The sequence below is a fragment of the Talaromyces stipitatus genome, genomic scaffold, assembly GCF_000003125.1.
Source record: "Talaromyces stipitatus ATCC 10500 scf_1105507295541 genomic scaffold, whole genome shotgun sequence".
NCBI lineage: Eukaryota > Fungi > Ascomycota > Eurotiomycetes > Eurotiales > Trichocomaceae > Talaromyces > Talaromyces stipitatus.
Window position 1 is genome coordinate 3891169 of NW_002990115.1, and position 22969 is coordinate 3914137.

General features: G+C 46.5%; 6 protein-coding genes across 8 annotated transcripts, besides 3 other annotated features; 2 read left to right on the forward strand and 4 right to left on the reverse strand.

The window, feature by feature from the left end:
- Positions 1-3: part of a sequence feature (T-rich) that runs on past the window's edge.
- Positions 4-61: 58 nt separating this feature from the next.
- Positions 62-117: a sequence feature (A-rich).
- Positions 118-1144: 1027 nt separating this feature from the next.
- On the forward strand, positions 1145-4099 carry TSTA_037830 (C2H2 transcription factor (Con7), putative). Of its 2 annotated transcripts, XM_002480956.1 has the most exons (5): positions 1145-1487; positions 1591-1736; positions 1821-2011; positions 2320-2500; positions 2785-4099. In XM_002480956.1, exons 2-5 carry the CDS (start codon positions 1721-1723, stop codon positions 3141-3143), a joined length of 747 nt encoding a protein of 248 aa, XP_002481001.1. In that variant the 5' UTR covers positions 1145-1487; positions 1591-1720; the 3' UTR covers positions 3144-4099. The 2 variants fall into 2 exon arrangements, with proteins under 2 accessions (XP_002481001.1, XP_002481002.1); XM_002480957.1 differs by lacking the exons at positions 1145-1487; positions 1591-1736 and having other exon boundaries at positions 1765-2011.
- Positions 4100-4490: 391 nt separating this feature from the next.
- TSTA_037840 (DEAD/DEAH box helicase, putative) lies at positions 4491-8054 on the forward strand (the record flags this gene model as incomplete). 2 transcript variants are annotated; one of them, XM_002480959.1, is made up of 2 exons in its annotated part: positions 4491-7423; positions 7532-8054. In XM_002480959.1, the coding sequence occupies 2 exons, from the start codon at positions 4491-4493 to the stop codon at positions 8052-8054; spliced, it is 3456 nt and encodes a 1151-aa protein (XP_002481004.1). The 2 variants fall into 2 exon arrangements, with proteins under 2 accessions (XP_002481004.1, XP_002481003.1); XM_002480958.1 differs by having other exon boundaries at positions 4491-8054.
- A 31-nt stretch (positions 8055-8085) lies between these two features.
- Positions 8086-10724, reverse strand: TSTA_037850 (C6 finger domain protein, putative; the record flags this gene model as incomplete). The annotated part of the gene is made up of 5 exons (XM_002480960.1): positions 8086-8580; positions 8635-9431; positions 9484-10229; positions 10279-10306; positions 10368-10724. 5 exons carry the CDS (start codon positions 10722-10724, stop codon positions 8331-8333), a joined length of 2178 nt encoding a protein of 725 aa, XP_002481005.1. The 3' UTR covers positions 8086-8330.
- Positions 10442-10517: a microsatellite.
- A 3462-nt stretch (positions 10725-14186) lies between the features above and the next one.
- TSTA_037860 (phosphoribosylglycinamide formyltransferase, putative) lies at positions 14187-15514 on the reverse strand. Its single transcript, XM_002480961.1, has 2 exons — positions 14929-15514; positions 14187-14857 (listed from the first exon to the last, which is right to left on the reverse strand). Exons 1-2 carry the CDS (start codon positions 15352-15354, stop codon positions 14609-14611), a joined length of 675 nt encoding a protein of 224 aa, XP_002481006.1. The 5' UTR covers positions 15355-15514; the 3' UTR covers positions 14187-14608.
- Positions 15515-15734: 220 nt separating this feature from the next.
- TSTA_037870 (DNA polymerase alpha catalytic subunit, putative) lies at positions 15735-20486 on the reverse strand (the record flags this gene model as incomplete). The annotated part of the gene is made up of 5 exons (XM_002480962.1): positions 15735-16853; positions 16905-17645; positions 17697-18251; positions 18313-20040; positions 20097-20486. The coding sequence occupies 5 exons, from the start codon at positions 20484-20486 to the stop codon at positions 15873-15875; spliced, it is 4395 nt and encodes a 1464-aa protein (XP_002481007.1). The 3' UTR covers positions 15735-15872.
- Positions 20487-20913: 427 nt separating this feature from the next.
- Positions 20914-22938, reverse strand: TSTA_037880 (uncharacterized protein; the record flags this gene model as incomplete). The annotated part of the gene is made up of 4 exons (XM_002480963.1): positions 22439-22938; positions 22208-22377; positions 21933-22080; positions 20914-21865 (listed from the first exon to the last, which is right to left on the reverse strand). Exons 1-4 carry the CDS (start codon positions 22852-22854, stop codon positions 20914-20916), a joined length of 1686 nt encoding a protein of 561 aa, XP_002481008.1. The 5' UTR covers positions 22855-22938.
- Positions 22939-22969: the final 31 nt, after the last annotated feature.

The window sequence follows — 22969 nt, forward strand, 5'->3', positions numbered from 1 at the left end:
TTTCCGGTCTAGGGTCCAAGGGACAGAACAAGTATTGAGACGCAGCGCAATCTCTTGACCCAAAAAAAAAGAAAAGAAAGAAGGGAGGAAGAAAGGAAGGAAAAAAAAAAAAAAAAAGGGAGAATTCTAGGGAAGAGACTTTGTCCGCCAAGCCAACATTTCCCGCCCTTGACCCGCCCCGGTGCGTGGAAGAAGAAGAGAAGAAGCAGCAACAGGACAAATAGAGAAGCAAGAGAACAGCCACCCAAAGAAGAAGGCCATTGTGGTGGTGTTGCTGTCCTGCTAGACTGGCGTGTCCCCCTGCGAGGTTCTTTCGTCCTTTCTTTCATCTTGTCTTTCAAGACAGTTCATCACTGTGGGGCTCTGCATCTTCGTTGGCCCAACCCGCTAGCTACTAGGACGCCGCGAAGAGATATTACTGCTCCGCTTCAAGCGTCAGCGTACCACCAGCGTCAAAAGAAGGGAACGAACAAAACAAAAGTCCTTTTAAATTATCCCGGATCGCCTCCAGTAAGAAAAAAGCGCCCCCCCTTCAGACCACTGCCAGCCACCCAATCATCCCCCCGTGTATTATCCTCGAAGCTCCACGCGCAGAAATTATCTCCACCGTACCCACGGATCCCACGAGGGCCTGAAGTTGCATTTGGCTTCCTTTCCGAGGCGAACAGCCAATCCGTCTGAACGCTGAACGAACAGCGAGACAAAAAGCGAGCCAAAACCCACTTCGCTTACTCGCTTTCCCCTTTTTCTCCAAGTGTATCCGTCGATTTTGGCCGCTTTTTTAGCCTTCCACGGGCGAAAATTACAGTACCACCAAAGTCAGCCGGTTGCCAACTTTTAATCTCCAACTACCCGTGGGCCCTGGCAAAAATCCCGAATCCAGTTACCCTCGTCCCAGGACTTGGACCAGTTACCTATCCAGGATCAAGTCCCGGTCTCATTTTCAAACTTACGCTGCCTTATCCCACTTGTGGTCAAGCCCGGTTTTTTTCTCTCACTGGGTGTACCTTCTCCCCCCCCCCTCGTGCTGGTACTACGCACAACTAGCACCAAGACTACACCGGACTAGTACAAAGTTGCTCGCCCACCCGCCGCAAACTACGTACAAACTGCAAAGCATTCCCGTCTGGTCAGTTCAGTGGTCACCCTAAAAAAGGCGACTAAAGTCGGATTAAGCCTCGCTGCTTTCTCTTCCCCAAAAAGAGGATCCCCAAGGCTCGTTATCATAACAAATCGCCTGTCGTCCGTGCCTTTCTTAGACTGGCGACCGCGTCGAATCACCCGAGCTTGGTTTAAATCCCCATCAGACAGCGTTTGTCTTGTCTTGTCGTGATCCGTGAACGCTTGTTTTTGGCCGTCGCGTCTGTTCTAGTTTCTTAGTGACTTTCGCGTTTGTACAAAACAACAACACCACCACCACCACCACAACTGCGTTTGTGGCACGGTCAATTGGGGGGAAGCTCGAGTAGTTTATTCTACTTTGAAAGGTACGCGCGTGGTTTCTTGTCTCGCTGTGTGAGAGCAAGGACTTTTGATTTTTTCAAAAAAGGCACTTTGTTGAAAGGTCCGCATCTGATTACGCGCGATCAGGTTTGCCGCTAGTCGTCGCATATTCTGAACTGTGCAACTTCAGCATCTTTGGACCGTTCTCCGCACGTCCCGACTCTCGACTTTCTTGCTCGTCAGCCCGCATACACGTACATACTCGGGTGCGCCAGTCATGGCTCAAGCAACCAGTTCGTCTACCACCCTGAACGATGGAAAGAATGATGACCATCGCAATCAGTCGAACTTGAAGTCTGACGCGGACCTCCCTATAGATCCATCCATTGCGGCCTCTAGCCCAACTTACCCGCCGCCCTATTCGCCCTACCAACCCCAGGGCCACGACATGTCTCAATACCAGGGACACCCTCCTCCACAGATGTATGCGCGCCCAGAGTGGTCGCATGGATACCCTCATCAGCAACATCCCATGCAGGGCCCTTATAGCTCTCCTGCTCCTCCAACGGTTGGTTCTGCCTCCCCTGCTGCGACTGCAGGGCCGCGCCCAGGTCAGGTACGTTCGTTTGGTTTTGGCGCACGATCTTTCTTATTGTCAAGTGAGAAAAAAAAGGAGAAGACGGATGAGAAAAACTGGAACGATAGAAAATCCTGTCAAATCAATAAACGATCGTGCATGTCATTCCTGGGGCGGCCCATTGTCGGAAGAAGTTCAATTTCTTCTGGCATGTCGCGTCTTTTTTTTTTTTTGTTTTGTTTTTGCGGTCGTCTGATTTATGTGGCTAACCTCGACTTGTTTTTTTTTTCTGGTTATAGGTATATTCCTTCGTCCCTATTCCCGGTGCTCAGCAACACAAGCGCCCACGTCGTCGTTACGAAGAAATTGAGCGTATGTACAAATGTGGATGGAATGGCTGTGAGAAGGCATACGGTACATTGAACCATCTTAATGCGCACGTTACCATGCAGTCGCATGGGAATAAGCGAACACCCGAAGGTATGTTGATTTCTTTTTTTTTTCTTTTTCCTTTCTTTATTCGACGTAATCATAAATCGAAACGATGTATATATGCTAGTCGCATAGTGCTCAAAGGAGGCTAGTGTGACGCCCGCATACTTAGTCGGGTTACACAGCTAGGGCACGCGGGTATCACAGTAGCGCTGCCACCGGCGTCAACGCTAATTATTTAAGCTTGCACTACCTCAACCATCTCGTCCTCTTATTTGCTTATGGATACTTTCCGTCTTACCCTGGACTCGACTAACAGTTTTTCAAAACAGAGTTCAAAGAAATCCGCAAGGAATGGAAAGCTCGCAAGAAGGAGGAGGAAAACCAGCGTAAAGCTGCAGAGGAGCGGGAACGCCAAGCTGCTGCCCAAGCCCAGGCCCAGGCTGGTCAGGTTGAAGGTGGTGCTCCTCCTGATCCTTCTCAAGGAGGACAACCACCCAGCTACGCTGGCGGTGTCCGACCTCAATTACCTCCAATTGGTTATCAGCCTGCCGAGAACCAAGTACCTGGTCAATACGCTCCTGGCGGTGCCGGTGGCATGGTCTACCCTCAGGGTAACGGCCAGATGTACGGCAACTACCCTCACTCGCCTTATGCTCAGAACAACCAGGTGTACCAGCAACGTAAGTAGCTGCTCGCCATTTCAGCCTGACAGTCTTCTCTTGCCTTTCGCCTTGGATTATTACCATACAAGGGCATCGCAGATGGATCCCACGGATTATTATTGCAATGAAATCGTCTCGCGTCGTGGTGCTGACGGCTGAATCTTTCCTTAGCCCCAAACAACCAATCTCGCGATTCTTATCAGTGAAACGGAACAAAAGAAATAGAATGACAGCTTTCTTGCTGTTGTATCACATATCATCTCAAGTCATCACATCTGTCAAATGTGTCTGTCTACCATGATTATATTCCCCCCCCCCTCTTGTTTCTTACCCTTTGTTTTATGTGCATCCTTTCCTCTATCTCCATATGTTTTCATTTTCTTCTTTTCTTGATTCTGTTGAAAGATGTTTTCATTTATGATACCACACCTCTGGCTTTGGTTGAGTCTCCTTATTCTACGCAGAAGAGGGAAGGAGGATGAGTCGAATTTACTCCGTTTCGGGCAGCTCATTTCTGTCTTTTCTATTTCTATCTCTCTCTATCCCTTTCGACCTATATACATGAGACGGGAACATCAGAGAATGGATACACGGCGATGAGGGAAAGAAAGAGCAAAGAGGAAAATAGGGGGATCGGTTAGTTGCTCGATTGCATGCCAAATGAGTTTTGTTGCATTTTGCTTCTTTTTTTTTTTAAACTTGTGAATATTGGCGTTGCTTTTTGTTTATGCGTCTAGTTTTCGACTAAACCATTGGCTTTTCTTATCCCCCGCCCTCTTCTCTTGCTGATTATTTATGTATGTGTTATGTTGCAATGGTTCATCAAGCTCCCCAGACCAATTCATATTTTCTTCTCTTCTTCGCTCTCGAGTTTCCTATCTCTCTTATCGCCACTTCATGCATCGCGTCAATTCCATTCATCATTACCGACAATGAATAGATTGAACGGTATTGTGAGTCTGATATGCTCGGAATGAGTAAGTACATCGTACATAGGTATCGAAGTGTAACCCAAGCCCTAGTTGAAAGTACCTAGATACTTCAAACTAAACTAGTAACTTATACATACATACGTACGTACCGGAAAATAATTAAGCTATTTCACTAGTGCCAGTTACACAAAATACTTTAAATTTTCTACTAAAATAGGCTGAATCTTTAAATCGTGGCAAAAGAAGAGTCCTTAGCTTAGCGTTTAGATCAGATCTTATTGGTTGATATGGGCTTAATGACTCACGTGACCACGCGTACTTATTTTCGCGATTTTAGACTTGGACTTTAGTTCTTATCCGTTATGCTTGTGAAGAAGGTCATGGCAAGATTGAACGTGGGGATGAGCTGATTGATTATTCTGTTTTTGTAACGAAAATGATATGTCTGCGATCGAGGAGAAGGAGCAGACTGCATCATCAGCTGTCGTCGGCGGTGACTTGATTGATCCGCTCACTGATCCATCTAGAACGAAAACCCCATCCTCGTCATCCAAAAGAGCACGCAAACCCAAACGCAATGTCGCCGATAATAACAATACCAAACGAAAACCTTCCGCCCTTTGGCCGGAGGTATTTAAACAACTCTCGCAAACGCATCGTGCGCTGAATTTGGTATATACGTTTTGTTGTACTCGGAAACATCTCGCGACTACGTTTGAGACTATCAAGACGACTGTCCAGGCTCAGATGGGTGGGAGGGAGTTGACGGTTGAGGATGTTGCGAGAATCAAGGTGTTGATTCCGAGGGCTGTGAGGTTTGAGTTTGTTGATGAGGGTGTTCTTGAGGTGTTAGGTGTTGGGGATGATACTACTAAAGAAGGTGGGGGGAAGAGGGATGAATATAAATTGATGAATGTGAAAAGTGCGAGTTTGGGCGGGGGATTCATTCCTGAGGAGCATATTGCACCTACTACTTTGGGTGATGCTATGGAGGATGGTCCACCCGAAACGAAGGATGTATTGCTATTTGAGTTTGTGGATGAAGATCTCAGACGACAGGTACAGCATAGCAAAACCGGTGAACCGACGCGACCTACCAAACGACTTCGAAACGATGAGCTGAAACTGCCCGTTTACAGTCAGAAGCAGATGCTCAATTTGATCGAGAAACGAAACAAGAAATTCTCGGACGCTATTGATGCGTTTTTGGTCAAGTGTGAGGATGAAGGCACAGATCCCGTGGAGCACTTGGAGAGTGAAAAAGTCATACCCTTGCCACCGGCGAGGGAAGAACAACATACCCAAAACGGTGCAAGAGGAAGAAAACTGCCAGATGAGATACCAAAAGAACGCAAACCTATCGCCGAGATTATCACCGATATCAAGAAAATGGATTGGTATACAGCTCAGATTGTCCCCGATGGTCACAGAGTGTTTGATCCTCAGCCGGCGGTGTATGGGGATCTGCACTTTCGGCTTTCGCAGAATCTGGTTAATGCGCTCTATAATGTTAAAGGGATTACTCGGTTTTATTCGCATCAAGCGGAAGCCATAAATAATTTATATGACGGTCATCATGTTATTGTTTCGACGTCGACGAGTTCGGGGAAGTCGTTGATCTATCAAGTTCCCATGCTTCATGAACTTGAGAGAGATCCGAATAGTAGGGGGATTTATATTTTTCCTACTAAAGCCCTTGCGCAAGACCAGCGACGGAGTATGAAAGAGTTGCTTAATTTCATGGAAGGGCTGGACCACGTTATTGTCGAGACGTTTGATGGAGATACGCCTATGAACGAGCGAAACACTATCCGTGACGAAGGCCGAATAATCTTCACAAACCCGGATATGTTGCACGTTACTATCCTTCCGCAAGAAGGTTCGTGGCGGACATTCTTGCAAAATCTTAAATTTGTGGTTGTTGATGAACTACATGCGTATAATGGTCTGTTTGGATCTCATGTCGCTTTTGTCATGCGACGATTGAGAAGGATATGTGCTGCTGTGGGTAATCGGCGTGTTAGGTTTATTAGCTGTTCGGCGACAGTCGCCAACCCCGAGGAACATATGAAGACTATTTTCGGAGTGGATGATGTTCGATTAACTGACTTTGACGGTTCGCCTGCTGGGCGTAAGGAGTTTATATGTTGGAATACGCCGTTTAAAGATCCGCATGATCCTACCTCAGGGCGAGGCGATAGTATTGCTGAAGCAGCTCGGTTGTTCTGCCAGCTCGTTCTGCGCGGAGTTAGGGTTATCCTGTTCTGCAGGATAAGAAAGCAATGCGAGATAGTCCTCGCAGCAGTTCGCACTGAATTTCAGACCCTGGAAAGACCGGAAGTAGCGAACCTCGTCATGGGTTATCGTGGTGGCTACAGTCCACAGGACCGCCGTCAAATCGAAAAGGAAATGTTTGACGGAAAACTGATGGGAGTTGTTGCTACGAATGCACTCGAACTGGGTGTTGATATTGGCTCCTTGGACGCGGTGATAACGTTGGGGTTCCCCTTTTCAATATCAAATCTACGACAACAAAGTGGACGAGCTGGTCGGCGAAACAAGGATTCATTATCTGTCCTGATCGGAGATGGATTTCCGACCGATCAGCACTACATGAGTAATCCAGATGAGATATTCACCAAACCGAATTGCGAGTTACAGGTTGATCTGACTAATGAACTTGTGCTGGAAGGCCACGTTCAATGCGCCGCGTTTGAAATGCCTCTCAAACCAGAGGAGGATAAAGCCTACTTTGGCGAGCAACTTGAAGAATTCGCATCTACGCGTCTTATCAAAGATGCTCTGGGATACTATCACTGCAATGAACGGTTTCGGCCAAAGCCGTCAGATTTCGTGTCTCTTCGAGACATGGAAGGCAGTTCCTTTGCAGTTGTCGATACTACGCACAATCGAAACATTGTCCTCGAAGAAGTCGAAACGTCACGAGCATTTTTCACCATCTACGAAGGCGGAATATTCATGCACCAGGGCCAAACGTACATAGTCCGTGAACTTAACCCTGAGAAACGTCTCGCGCGTGTCGTTCAGGTCCAAGTAGACTGGAACACCCAACAACGCGACTACACAGATATTGACCCTATCGAGACCGAAGCCATCCGCCACATTGGCCCTTCTGCACGAGCATACTACGGCATAATCCAGATCCATGCCGTCGTCTACGGATTCTTCAAAATCGATAAACGCGGTCGTGTCCTCGATGCAGTTCAAGTAGATAATCCGCCCATTGACACGTTTACGAAGGGGATGTGGCTCGATGTTCCGAAACGAGCATTTGAGATCTTGGAATCGAGGAGACTCAATATCGCGGCTGCTATACATGCCGCTGAGCATGCAGTCCTCTCATTATTTCCAACGTTCGTAATCTCATTACCGGGTGATGTGCGCACGGAATGTAAAGTCGCTAAAAAGGAGTTGGGCAAGAACCTCAAACGAGCTAATGAAGCCATCTCCTCATCTTCCAGGAAGGAAGTCAACACAACACTCCATCTCCGCATTCAAACCTCATCAACCCGCTCAACCACCGTCTCCAAACCATCCCTCGCAGATAAATCAAAATATATACTAGAACCACCCAGACGTCAACGACCGGCCCGTCTAACCTTCTACGACACCAAAGGCGGCCCCTCAGGCTCCGGCATCGCCCTCAAAGCCTTCGAATTCATCGACTCTTTACTCTCACGCGCAATCCGTCGCATCGAAGCATGTGCCTGCATCACTCCACAGGGATGTATAGAATGTGTCTGTGACGAACGCTGTAAAGAACGGAATGTAGTCATGAGTAAAGCCGGTGCTGTGGTGGTGTTGAAATGTTTGTTGGGTAGAGAAAGTGAGATTGATATTGATGCTTTGCCTTGGGGGGAGGAATACGATGTTTCTGATGCGACGTATCTTCATGCTGGGGAAGGGGAGATTGTGGGTGGGTATGAGACTGTTGTGTTGGCGAGAGAGGTTAGGGTTAAGGATGGTGTTCGGATTTATCCTTGATTATTTTCGCTAGTATGTACTCTCAGATATGAGATGCCTGGTATAAAAACTCAGGATACGAAATCAAAATCCCGAAAGGAGTCTCTCATGCTCAATGTCGCTATGTTCCAGTACCATGCCCAAATGATCGAAACGTAGCCACCCATCTGCACAAAAAACAGCATGCAAATACTTAAGTCCCGAAATGACCAGAACCCCTCCGTTACTTTTCAACATGCTCATAATCATCGTCCACATGATCATATGTAATTGTTTAATAGCACTGCGTCCTGCGTACTACGTACTAGGTCCCGAATCCGGTGAACCACCCTGACTCAATTGCATATTCGCAAACAATGTCTTCAAGTCCCGAATTTCCTCTCTCAGATTATCACGCGGACTTGTCGTTCTCTCTTCCGTCAGTTTGCGTATCTCTTTGATGATATTTGGACATCCTTCCTCGTCTGTGGGATCCCACCATTCTTCGACGGTAGGGTCATTCCAAAATTCAGCTAAAGCGCGGCGCACGCGAGGGGCGAAGACGTATCTATTCTGATGTTAGAAAGGTTTGGAGACGGTATGTGTGAGAGAGAGGACTGACCCGCTCAATTCTATCCGAGCAAACATTCGTCTACTCCACTGCATATGCTTATTATCTCGTGGTAGGAACATTGCCGTTAATATCAGCCAATTGTGTCCTGCGATATCCGTGCCAACCTCCACCTCGGGCCATCGCGCAATAGCTTCGGCATGGTGACAAATACGCAGCGCTATAGTCTGTAATTCCGCACCGTCAGGTTGGCCTGTGATTAGATGAGACTGGTATTTGAACATGAGCTCTGTGCACAGCAAATCCGGCCAGAGGAAGTTCAGGTAATGTTTCGAGTCGCGGTAGAAACGACACACCATATCCGTATCTAAGATATCTTCTGGCCCTTGCAAAGGTACCGCTGGTCTGGGCATGGTGATTTCTTCGCAGTTGTCGTACGCTCTTAAGGATTGATAAATATCTTCAATGACCCTGCTGAGAATATCGTACCCTTCATGAAACTGTTCAAGGCTGATGACTTTATGCGATAGTCTCGCAAAGAGGGATGCATACTCTAGGGCTAAGATTCGCACTCGTGATATGATTGCTGAAAGTTGTAGAATGTGATCGTCCGGGTTCTGTGCCGCAAGAGCAGCATCATGTTTCTCTAATGACATGTACCATTCACGTTCTAGAATGGCCTCATTCGAGGCGAGAATGCAGGCTACGAGGTCGAATCGACAATGCCACACAAAAAGATATCGATGATTCTTCGTTTCTGTGATCGACTGCGGAGTAAGTAATTCGTGGACCAGTTGATCAGCCGCTTGATGATGATCTACAAGGTTCATGAAGTCTCCAATAGATTCCTACACTAGTCAGTAAGAACAAAACCGAGGGCCTATCGATAAGAAATCTCACCTCAAACGTTGACAGCTGGAGAATAGTAGCTAATGTAGCCTCGCTATGCTTTTCCCCGGATGCAAGAGATTTCCGTAGCAATGTGATTGATTGATTGTAAAATTTCAAAAAGTCGTTCAGTTTTCCCTGAGGATTTTCCAGGGTATAGTGATACGCAGCAAAGCCCACCACTGCATACAGCAACGGCTCATACTCAAGAGCCAAATCTATTAGTGTACCTCGGAAAAACAGGTCAGTCGTATAATTCATGGAATAGTGGTGGTGATTTATCCTTTTTTGGTGATAGTTCAGGAAGAATTGAACATCATCCTTGAGCCTTTTGTGCTTGAAGATATCCGGCAGATTGCGCGCTGGTTGTTGCACAAACCGACTCCTGTGCTGTCGAAAGGCCGATGAAGAAGTCGATGATTGAGAGGATGACACCCAATCCGAGGCCGGTGATGAAGATTTCGTTTTGCTGGCAGAAGACGTTTCGGAGGAATTTCTTGGTCGAAAGTTGTTGTTACTCGGAGAGTGCGCCCCCATCTTTTGAGCCGATACCGAGTCAGAAGACATCTTGGGCAAGCTACGAGGTAGCTCTGCAGTCTCATCCTCGTCTGGAATCACACCCAGACTCCCGCCCTGGTCCACATTCTCTTCATCTGACGATATACTCTCATGTGACAGCTGTCTCCGAGATTTGGTACGACTGGCGATTCTTGCGTTGGGCTGAGGGTATTCACAGGGTCGATTACCCTTTTTACATTCTACACAAGGTCAGACATATACCGCTGATCAATCCAGATGGAAACATACTCTCGCATACCGGGCGACCCTCATCGCACTACATAGTGAACCGATTAGCCTTGTAATCAAACTGCTTTCCACCTCACCCCAGTATTCACCTTGACCCGACGACTGCGACACGTGAGACATCCACTCCGCGTCCGCTTATGTTTTCGTGGTTCCGTAGGGATCGGTTGCTGCTGTTGAAGCTGTGGTGGTAACTGTGGTTGTGATTGACCTTGGTGTTGAAGCTGCTGTTGTTGTTGTTGAAGCACGGGAAACGTTGGACGAGGAATGGGAGCTATTCCAGCCTGCGGGTTGCGATCGTTGTTCCAATAGAGTAGACGGTCTGGAATATGACCAGAGCCGAGCAGAAGTGGAAACGCCGGATATGAATCGGGTTGGCTGTATTCAGGCATATGCGCGTCCGGAAAGCTAACGTTGGGCGAGCCATGGGGAAAGAAGTGTTGCGCCATGGAATTTATGATTGCCTTATTGTTCGATTATTGCATGTCAAGTTTCTCTTGCTCGATCGAAATCTAAAGCAATTGAGCCTGGTGAATGCTCTGAATTCAATCAAGTTCCGTGCGTCATGGGTTATGTTGCAGTGATAGAAAGAAGCGAAATCGGCGTTGTTCGTGGATGCTCCGCAGGTTGACGTGCGGTGTTTGTCAGTGTATGCGTTGATTCTAAGATTGAGTTGAGATGACACAAAGAATCATGACAGCTGTTCGGAAGTCAACGGAAGACTTGAGACGAATTATCCAGGGCGTTTCTTGTCTCCGGCAAGGAGAGAGAGGGGGAGCGAAGAGGGCATACGACGAAGCGGAGGGGACGGCAGGACATGAGAATGAATTGACGATACGTATATTTCAGAATACGGTAGAATAGTTGTATCATATATGGGTAGGATGCTATAAGTCAGTGGCCGAGTCTGGTATTGTTGTCGTTGTTGTTGTCGAGAGCAAGAAGGAAATTGGATCTGAGATGATGCATTCCAAAGAGAGAGCGACTCGGCGGGACGGGGATAGACAGGGCGATATCCGGGTGGATTCACAGAGCCTCGTGCGCACGGTTTCGAGTTTTCTTCTTTGCCTGTAAAGAACAGTGGACCTGAAGCAGAAAGAAGAAGATAACAAGAAGAAAGCTGTGGTATTTACGAGTTGGTTACTATAGTAGTTACTGTTGCAAGGCGCCTGGTTCTAGACTCTCCGCCGATTAACTGGGGCGGTTCACGGCGTCGATCCATATAGTGGACAATTGTCATTCGACATGCGTAAAAGGGTCCTCTCTTTAATTAATAGAGGTTCTTATTAATACTGAACAGCAATCAATAGAATACATGAATGTACTCCGGACACTAGGTGCAGGATAATGCATGTACTGAACACTATCTGTCTCATTCAAAACAGGGCCACTCAGTTGACACCTCGGCTGAATTCTACTCCGTGGTATAAACGGAGGAGACGGAGCAGTCAAAGAACCAAGAAGTATATTTACCAGCGATCCTCCCAAAGACAAAGCGAGAAGAAGAAAGAAAAGGATGAAAAGAGGAAGTCAATTGGGGGTAACACAGTTGGAGCAAAAACAGAAGCCGGAAATAGAATACCGCTGGTAAACCAATCAGCAAAGCAAATCTATACGAGCTAGTTATTTTCAAGCATAGAGTGATATTTTACTAACCAGAATAGGCGTAGGGTGAACTGGTTGTGACATACTGTTACATCTAAAATTACGCATGCTGCGATATACGATAAGATCAACAACACGATAGGACTCGGTCTGGTTTCATTATTCACAAGTCCACAGAGGAGAAATCCGACGATCCGACAATCGATCGTCTCGACCCTACGTGGTATCGACGTACCTATGTAGAATATGAGCCTGGCTATTTAGGTACATGAACTAGCTTGACAATCCTGCGGTGCTGATCGACTCACTGATTCGTCTGATTCATGTATCTAGAGAAAGATCTAATTTTGTCTTTCTCTTTCTTTTTCCTGGGAAAAAGACAGACCCAATCGGCATACACACTTACCGGGGTCGATGCAAATCACTAGTCGGTGCTTGCATTAGCCTCAGCGCAGCTAGACGAGTGAAGAGCAATCAGCAGGTGATGAGAGCAGGGATGATCTGGTTTCTTAAGTAACTAGAAGTAACGCTGCATTCAATGACAGCACGTAACTCCAAAGTAATTGGGGACTAATAATAGCCACCGCCGTACTGCAGTCTCCCAAACAGTCGACAGTTAGGGCATCGGTGGCCACACCCTTTACCAGCCCCCCGCGCGTCGTGTGACAGGACACTAGAACGGAAAATCTCGCCCATAATGTCAGCAGTCGTACCAAGGAATGTGTCGTACAGCAGCAAACGTTGTGTGACTCTGTCTGTATACACTGTTGTCAAGACGGAATTCGTCTGCATAAGTGTCAACCTCGGAATCCCGCCTGTAGTGGTGTTCTGGCAGTCAGTTTGACTGGAATCCGCGTATATACCGTATACAATTAGTATTGAAGGACGTCCAAGCGTCGATCATTAGGGCTTTTTTTTTTTTTACTTGTCTTCGAAGAATCTTCGTGTCTCTTTCCTTTTTCCCACAGTTCCGGGCGAAGTTCTCCGAAGTTAGGGCTTGAATAGGTATATAGGTACATATACGAAAACTGGAAGAGCTCAGTTATTACCTCGAGAATTCACCTTCTTTGTACGACCTTACTCATAGATAGATTACTAAGATATGACACGCATCTACAACATGCTGATACTAAACATGACATTTTTGGCACCCCCGATCAAACTACGAATCGTTTCTTTCTTTCTTCTCTTCTCCTCTTTGTATCCATAGATGTCTCCTTGTCTCACAGTTTGACGGGAATCATCAAGCTGATGAATATCTTTGATTTATAATCTCGGAGCATATTCTACCTGATCAGCGACATTTGAAACAGTTCTATACAGAGTGAGTTTATTCTGCAGATAATCATTTTGTTTCTATACCTATAGGCCTGGGGTAGCCCCAATGAAGTTGATGGATTCAACCAGACTAGACTGAACCACAATCAAAAGCACCCTCACCGATTGAATCCAGGCATAAGGTACGAACTGGCACCGAGCGGTATTCGGAGATAATGTTAGTACTACTACTCATCTCTGCGTAAAATGGCAATTGACTCAATCCTCAACTGCCGAAATCCTTAGTTCTCATATTATAGCTCTGTATATCCATGGATGTCTCCATGGACGACTCTGCATGTCGGGGTTGACTGACTAGCAAAGAGTAATTGCCTACCTAGGTAAGTAATGCATGCGTCCAGCCGGCCTCCGATTTCATTCTTTGCTGGTAGAAGCAAAACAGATACGCAGTCTGTTGCCATACATAACGCGATGAAAGATTATCTAGTTCACTAACTGATTGGTGCATAGTGATAGGCTGCTTGCCTTGAGTGAATAGGGTGCTTCATTGTTGTCAGTATGGGTTGTAGGGTTAGGGCTTCTACCAAGCCCTAACTCTTAATACGGCTGTCCAGATAAATACGAATAAGTATCGACGTAACATTGAAACGGGGGTGGGCAGGACTAAAAAACTCAAACCGATTTCGCTATTCATGAGCACGGATGACATTGTATCTTGTACTGACTCTATCAGTCACTGGTGAGTTTCCAAGGTAAATGGCGGGGGAGATTATGTCAGACGTAATTAGCAAGAACATAAAATCCTGTCCCTATAGGGCCGTCTGGATATATATGGCATACTGACAGACAGCATTAGTCCTGGAACATGGTAGACAAGCGGCAGTATCCACAAGACCGGTCTCGGAAGGAATTGGAAGACGAACCGATTCCTGGAAGATCAAGTGGATGCTGAGCCTGTTGATTAGTATACGTCGGGCGTGAATAAAGAGCGCTAGTATATATGATTCCGTAGAAAATAACGTATATGTATGCATGCATGACAAGATGCGTTCAAAAAGTATATGTACATGAATTAAGATTCGAGTCAACTCAAACTCTTCATTTTCCTCTTGTAGGCGAGCGCATGTGTGAGTCTGAATCTTCCGTATAGCGAAACATAGACTGTTCTACCTGTTCATTATCAAAGGTGGATGTAATTTTGTTTTCGAGTTGCTTCACTTCCACAGTTGCACCTTGCTTCGCGTCACCGCCATCTGCACAGTGATAGAATCGCGTGACAGATCGTTTCGATTTTCGGCTATGCGACGAACCAGAGTCCAATTGTGCAACGTGGTTTGCGATGACCAGATATGTCTCAGGTTCATTGATGTGCTCAGCTTTGAGGGCTATATTCGAGACTTTCTCTGCATACCGGACGCAGCACGTAGCAAGACGTATTGATGATTGATAATCAAGAAGAACATTTCGCTCTAACTTCACCAATAGTCATTTGCAACCCTTCGATCACAGCACCCCACTCGATACTATGCACCTTCTCCTTGAACTTCCCCAAATCCTCATCGACGCCTTTCACGAACGGAATTTCCTTGACGAGGATAGGTTGTCCCATATCAACTTCTGAAATCACGTTATGTATCATTACGCCACTTTTGGTGATAGTTCCTTCCAGCCAAGCTGCGTGAGCACGCTCAATTGCATCCTGCGAGAGCCGAAGTAGTTAGCCAACAATCCAGTAAAAAGCCTCGCCAGAAGGGAAGAGGATAAACTTACAACCCCATTAAACGCCCCCGGCAACGCAGGATGCAAGTTCACAATCCTAATCCCCTCTTCCTCCAACGGCACCAAAAACCTCGTCGACAAAACATGCATAAACCCCAAACAAGCCACCAAATCAGGCTTATCAGCAATCACTAATCGCGCCAATTCCTCATCATATTCTTCTCTTGCGAGTTGTACGCCTTCTGGTGTTGCTGGGTGCGCCTTCTTGTATTTCAAGAGGTTGTGATATGTTGTGGGGATACCGGCTTTGGTGGCTCGTTCGAGACCATAGGCGGTTTTGCGGTTGGAAAGGACGCGCACGATCTGGGTGTTGGGGAGCTTGGAGTCTGTGGGTTTGGCGATTTCGTCGATCACAGCTTGGAGATTGCTGCCGTTGCCGGATATGAGGACTGTAAGGCGAATTGGAGTGTCTGTCATTTTGTATGTCTTTTGTCTCTTGGGATGAAGATTTTGTGGTGTATGCAGCTCGAGACACACTGTTCCTCTGTAGTTGTTCTTGCAATTACTGCAAGAGTCTATTCGAGGTAATGTTAGTCGCTTCAAGATGCGATTATAGTGCCCCGCCAATTGATCAGTCGTTTATTTTGGTCTGAAGCTGTCACGGGTGAGGTTCGAGAAAAAAAGTACAATTGCGGGGTTTAAATTTAGTAACGCCGATTCCGCAATAACCCCGCGGATATCGGGGTTAGGGTTGGTATACTCATGTCAAAGCCTAGGATTGATAGATAGAGAAGTATCGTTACGCTACATTACATTGAGATGATTCTGTTTACCTTGAACACTCGAAGCATAGATTTGCTATATACAATGCCATTCAATCAACTCTGCATTAGTTATCATTTAGCAAAAACAAAAGCAGGGGTCATCATAATCAGTATCCTCAACGCCAATAATCAAAACTAGAATGCACAATAACATGTTGCAGGCGCTCGATCCTAAGCCATCATGAATTTAAACAAAGTATCCATATCAACCCATTGCCGGCCACACTTCTTCAAATACCCGTCCACTACCCCTTTGATAGTAGCAAACTTTGCCCGGTTGTACTCAGCTAGAGCATGGATATTGTCTTTAGCTTCGCCAGCCTCTTTAGCAGCAATTGACTTGGCCTTGTCGACGTCCCACAGACCAGCGAAGTAGAGGAGTTGGTTGTACATTTGTTTCTCGGTGTACTCGTAGTTCATGCGGCCTAGACAGCCTTCCGCACGTCCTCGTGGTCCTAGACAGCGATGACCATAGACGCTCATTTGTCTGGTGCGATTGCCGCAGGAAGAATCATCACACACAAGCCAACCTTCGTAGTACTTTGCCGTCTGTGCACGAATCTGGCTTTCCACCTGTGCGATGATTGAGATTGTCGAGAATACTTTCCCGCAGGCTTCATTCGGGCATACCACACCGTGTGGAGAGCACATATTAGAGGATGAGCTCAAGCCTTCAAAGACTGAAGACGCGCCGCAGTGTCGACATCGGAGAGTTAGACGTGCTGCATGTTCAAAGCGTACTGAGTCGGGAATTTGAGACTCCAAGGGGTAAATTTCTGCATCTTGTTGAGCATTTGAACGAGAACTATTAATCTGGTACTTTCGAACGTCTAGTCCAAGGCAGTCGGCAATACGGACAGGATCTGTGCCGGGAATTGGTGCGCAGAGACGCTCAATCGGCGGGAAAATCTGCTTGAGCAGGTAGTACTCTATGTCAGGTTTCAATTCCGAGTCTGGCTTCATGACATCCTGGGGAGCGTAAGATCGTTTCGGGGGCGGGAGACTGGCTGTCTCAGAGTCGCCATTTGTCACAACGTATGCAATAACGTCGTTTGGTCGGATCGTCTTTCCTCGAGCAATCTCTCTTAGAGCAACCTGAGCAGGAGGCATGCTTTCTTTATTCGGATATTCTTCCGGTCGTTTGGAAAGTTTCTTCAGATATTGTTAGTCCACAATCAGACTTCGATAGTTCAAGAAACTTACTGTATATATGACATATTTTTGTACTGGAATTTTGTATTCTCTCATCTGGGAAGCAATGTCTCGCAGGTAATCGTGAACTTTATTGAGGACAACTTCCGAGTCTTCACCCGAGAGAATCTCATCAAGAAGCCTCTTTGACACCTCCTTAGACAGAGCACAGTATTCACGACGCTTCATGTCGAGACCCTTGACTTCAAGCTTGTCAATATATTTCCCATCGACCTCAGTCATGTTAATAGCAGCATATTTCTTCTTAGCATGAAGGAGAAGACGGCGGAAGACGTTATCAATGTCAATCTCAAGAAGCTTGTAGCGCTCATTGACGGACATCTTGAACTCCTCGCCGACTTTCAGAGCATCACTGATTGTGTCCATATTGGTATTGATCATGACAGAATCGGTATCACCATAAATGACTCGTAGCTGTTTTGATTCTGCAAGGTCTTTCGTACTGCGAAGAATTTCACGACCTTTGAATGTCGTAAGCATGGCCAGTGGACGAGCATAGAAGCGAGATTGCGTATAACCCAAACAACCGTACATAGAGTTGGCCGTCAGCTTCAAGGCCATTTGTTTGGTATCCCACAATGCTAGCTGTTCAGTTGTCGCCCTTTTATCCTTCATCAGCTTCTTGACCTCTCGACGCCGTGTGACCAAATTTGCAATGAGACGGGGTAGAATTCCTTGTTCTTGGTCAGACGAAGGGACTTCGGGGACTTTCTCTTCATTTTCGTTCTCGGCCTGGAAGATAATTAGTCATTTGTTCAAATGCTTTCGGTAAATAGTACTTACTGTTGAGCTTCGGTCGACCGTGGTGAAGCAGATGTTGAACTCTTGAATGATACTGGGATACAAGCTGTTGAAGTCCATAACAAGAACATATCGATCGTAAAGTCCTTTCTCTGGTTCAAAAACGAGACCTCCCTTATACTTCTCCTTCTTTTTCTTATCAGTGGAGTCATCATCGTCATCCATCTTCTCTTCGGTGGCCTTGTGCTGCCTGTTCGAGTATTTGTCTGGGCAGATGTATTTGTTGCGGTGGAACTCATGGAGCAAAATGTACTCGTTACGCTCAGCGCGAGTTCCAGTGAGAGTCCTTGCCCATGAGTTACCGGCCAAGTTGGTAAGGACCTTGGTCAGAGAAAGCATCTGTAAGCGGATCACTAGTGCAGCGATGAAGTAAGTGTCGGCCTCGCAGTGCGTCACATATTTCATCAAGCCTTCCTTGGTCGTAGCCCAAGTCTTCAGCGCAGCTTCATTATCAAGCTCACTACGGATGTGATCATCATTTAAGTAGAGTTGGCACATTTCGGTCAATGTCCACGACTGACATTTAACCATGAGAGACTACATAAATCGCTCGTGTTAGTTTTTTTAGACTTATCGATCGATACAACGCTTTACATACCTTGCCCATGTCGTTGGCGAGATCACACATCATTCGACCAGCGATGAGATGTCTGTCAGCAAAGAAGCCGCCTCCTCTGTTGAAGTTCTTGGGCCATTCAGTACGCTTCAGTCGACCAACTCGAGACCAGCCTGGCGTCTTCTTCTCTTTCATTCGATTTAGCAAGATTCCAAGATCAACCTCTTGAAGCTGATGACCCATGATGATATCGGGATCCATCCGCTCGAACAGAGCGAGAAACTTGCTGAGAAGGAATTGCTCGTTCTTTTCCAACATGTACACGCCCCGTTGTTTCTTAACTTCTGCCTCGAGACCAATAGGATAAGAAGTCCCTGAAGGACGCATGACTGTGAAAGTCTTGCAAGGCATCTTCTCTGGAGGGGTGGTCTCAGGCAGGGAGACATTCTCATAGATACGAGCACTTGCGACCAAGATCTCCTGTTTGTTTTCTTTAACATTAAGCAGAGTTCGGAAAGACAAACTCATCAAGGTCAAAGGAGGCATCTCTAATTCGGAGTCTGGTATCGTGGTGATTGTATTTGGCTTAGAGACTTGACATTCAAACTTGCACCATGAAGCGTTGGCGGCTGCTGAAAAGTCTGCTTCTCCAATCTTAAGCCAGCAAGGGCCCATTATACGTTTCCACAAGACAAATTGTTCGAAGAGTGCTGTATTAGTGCCGAAGACATGTGAGAACGTCTCGCCTGTTGTGTCCATGGATAGAACCGGTTTGTCATATGGGTAAAGAAGCTTCAAGTAATCTCCTTCTTTGGGAATGTTTGGAAGCTCAAAGGCATATTTGCGGGTGCATGGCTTGATCTTGTGCATACCCACCTTGAGCTTGGTCATCATTTTATCTACTTCCTCGTAGACATCTTCCATATCGACCTCTTCATCGGTGATATGGCCGTTTTTCATGCGGTGTTCACGCGGTAGGAAGAAGAGTTTGCGAAGAATGTTGTCAACCTTGACAAAGGAACTGACATAGGTGCCAGTCTTCTTGTTCTTGACCTTGCCAAAGAGACACAGAGTGCCATTGACCTCTGTATAATCAAGCCAGAAGAATTGAACACTGCCATCTTCTTCGATAACATCCTGAGCTCGCACTTTGCCAAAGCCGACATTCTCGGTTGCCGGGCTACTGAGAACGTTGAGTTTGCTTGTCACGTTGTCCCAGGTAGCTTCCACTTCAGCAGGAGCACGTGGCGGAGATGAACTTGATGGCGAAGGGTACGATTGTTTCTTGATCTTGGGTGGAGGCTTGCTCCCTGTCATGTTCACACTAGAAGATTTGCTGTCGTGATGACCAGTAGCTTGAGCAACGTCCATCATATCATCCTCATCTTCCTCTTCTTTGATGGCTTCTTGCTCACTCTTGAAGGCTTTTCTTTCAACAGCCTTGGATATCGGAGATGAGGGGAGAGCTGCATCACTCATTGGGATGTTCTCATCACCGTCACCACCCAATGCCAATGTGCCGTCATCGTCATCATAGTCAGGAATGTTGACATCCTGTTTGGGTGGAATAGGAGTATCCTCGCCTTTGCCTCTCATGCGAGGCTTTGTTTTCTGAGATTTGTCCGAGAGGGGAGGTGACAAAATACGGACTTTGCGGCGTGTCTCAGACTTGATGATGTTCTTAGTTGGCACTCGTGAGGGCAGGATATTGGCATCAACGTCGCCTAGAAGATCGGCCATGAAGGCTTCATCTTCGGCCGTTGCAACAGGCTATTCAGTACATTGTTAGCTTGACTTCGCCGATCTGCCTATCGATAGGTACATACCTTTGGCTTCGGCGCAGCTAAAGCACTGCTCGTACTGAAATACTTGGAGATACCATTATTGATCTTCTCCTTCCGCTGATTTTCTTCTTCTCGCTTTCTCTTTGCTGCCTTCCCTCGTGCCGGGAGGTCACCATCATCTTCGCTATCGCTATACCCTATGTGGTCTTCATTCCAGACTTCGCGTCCATCATCTGCGTATCCTTCGCCATTGTCGTCAACAACGAAGTCGTCCTCGTCGAGTCGTTGTCGAACAACCTTTTTGTAACCTTCTTCGTCGACTTCGTCATATATAGATCCCTGGTCTTCGACTTCGTAGGTGGATAGTCTTTTTTTGCCAGAGGCACGAAGGGCCTTCAGTTCGGCAAGCTTTGCTCGAGCTGCCGACGACATTATGAGCTGATTATGTTGAAAGAATTCATATGAAGATGTAAAGATAGGGAAATGCTTGTTTGAAAGTAGATTTCTCGTTAGACAATGTTACAATTGCGTGAAGTACAATGTTTGTGTCTGCTGAGAGTCAAGGGCGAGTGGACTAATTAAACACGCGGGAATGTGGACGCGCCGGACAACGCGACGTGACAAAACGCTAAGCCATTTTTAGCGTAATTGAAGTGGGTCCATCTAACAACGCCAAAATTTACGAAGAGAAACAGGACAACATGAAAACATTTGACATCGCATTGCGCATTTAATTTCATTTATGGTCACAAGTCCGAGCGTAATGCCTATCTCATACGCTACTCTGATACAAAGCTATCCTCAGAATCCGACTCTATCGGTCACAATTAGCAATCCGTAGAGGATGACGCAAAAGACATCAGAACTTACCTATAAGAACTTCATAATCAAAAGCCCCGTTCACGTTCTGCAGAAGAGCTTCATGAATGACAAGCTGTGCGTCAGGCAGTATGGCGGTCTCAGCTACCGCGCTCGTTATAACCAGATGGAATCCTTGGTTGCCTGGACCGAGTTGAGAGACAAAATCCAAAATTCCCTCCGCCGTAAACTCGCTGTAAGCGTGAATTGCAAGGAAGCGCAAGTTTTTCAATGTAAGAAAGGAGGGCCAGAGATCATCATCAAAGCTTAGCCCATTGACGGAGAATCGCTCCAATTTCTTCAAGTACGGCATCATGGTCATGACATGGCCCGCTGTATAGTAATCGGAGACTTCTTTGAGATCCAGCTCCCGAAGTTCGGTCAATTTGCAGATTGCTTGTAGCAGACTTTCCTCGGTTTGCACGAGAGCGTGGCGCTTACGTTGGAGGATAAGGGACTGCAGACATTCGCCTTGAAGCGATAGTGCGTGGTGGAAATCCTCATTGTTTGTCGTGTAATAGCACCTCATTTGAAGTGATTCAAGTCGTATTCTATCATCACCCAGCACCTTTGCGAGAAGGCTCGCGTCCTCAGTTCCCATAAAATCTCGAAGTTGCAAATGACGCAAGCTTTCGCACTGAGAGATCCACCCAGCAACGGCTGCAAGAGTCTCGTTGAATGATTCGTCATGGGCAGTAGGTTGAGAATCCGTCAGTATGAGCTTCTTCAAGGCTCTAGGTGGACCAAGCGCTGGAAGCTGAGCAATAGCTTCGATGGACAGATTTGTCAATATCAGTCTTGTTAGTGAGTCCAGGTGAGCACCCAAAGCGAGAATGGTCCGCTGCCCAATGTACGATAGACTAATTACTTCAAAAGTCTCCAACGAGTTGGGCCGGAGGGTGTTCAAAACGCGCTCAGCATCGGCATCTGCTTGAAGATCTGGACGATCCAACCTGTGAGTATGATGAGTTTGCGTTTCACAAACAGAGAAAGAGGTGCCAATTTCAGAAGAGCATTTACCATCTGAAAACCGAAAGACTTTTAAAGTCTGGGCAATGCTCTCGGATCTTTTCGTCGGCTCTTTCACTAAATGCCGCCCCATTCCAGATATAAAGAGTCTGTAATCTGGGCAAATGAACTGCCCACTGCTTTAGAGAATTTCCAGATACTGATATTCATCAGCATAGGTTTGTGATGCAGTTGTTGATCTATCAGGACTTGGTGTCTTACTGTTGCCTCTCAGTTCCTTGATCCTATGAGCTCTGTCTGTGATCACTATTTCAAATTGTCAGAACCGTTTGACTTATAATTGACAGCAATGCATTGCAGTGACTGACATGTACCAACTCTCTGAATGACCCATGACGTGTTGGTGAGGTCCTCTTTGGAAGACCGAAGTCTTTTATGCCCCTTGCTTTCATAATCCTGATATATGAGATCACCAATTCCGCTAGTAAAGAAATCACTGTATCCAAATGATCAACCACGTCACTTTAAGATTCAAACTTCATAGAAGAATAACGTACTCTCGTATACGGCTCTTGAATCCGAAATGCGTCAAAAGTTCCCTGAAATCATCCAAGTCCAAGTATCTAATGTAATCACAGTACGGCAAGTATGTCTTCCCCTCTGAGGTCGACAGTATGATTGACCGCCACATGAGAACCCATTTGTGAAATGTTGCAGCTGATTCTGAAGCGCTCTTTGGTATCGTAGTCAACGACGGCACCCTTGAGGAATCAAGGGCACGCGGTTTGAAGGACTCATCTTCTGTGCCACCACCAAATGCCGGGGACGAGTCATATAGTTGATAAAGTATGGATAAGGCCGGCTTTGCCAGCCATCTAGATACCAAGGCACATTGGAATAGTGTATTGTGATCCACTTGTGCCCTCAAGAAGTCCAAGATAATAAGAATCACATCGCCGCTCAGGACCACCATTGCATCCGAGAGCCCAGCTATGTTCGACACAGTAATTTGTCAGTAAAGACGTGACAGCTACAGCCAGATACTCAAGATTATGGTGAAAGAAAAGAGTTGACAAGGCTGCCAGGCA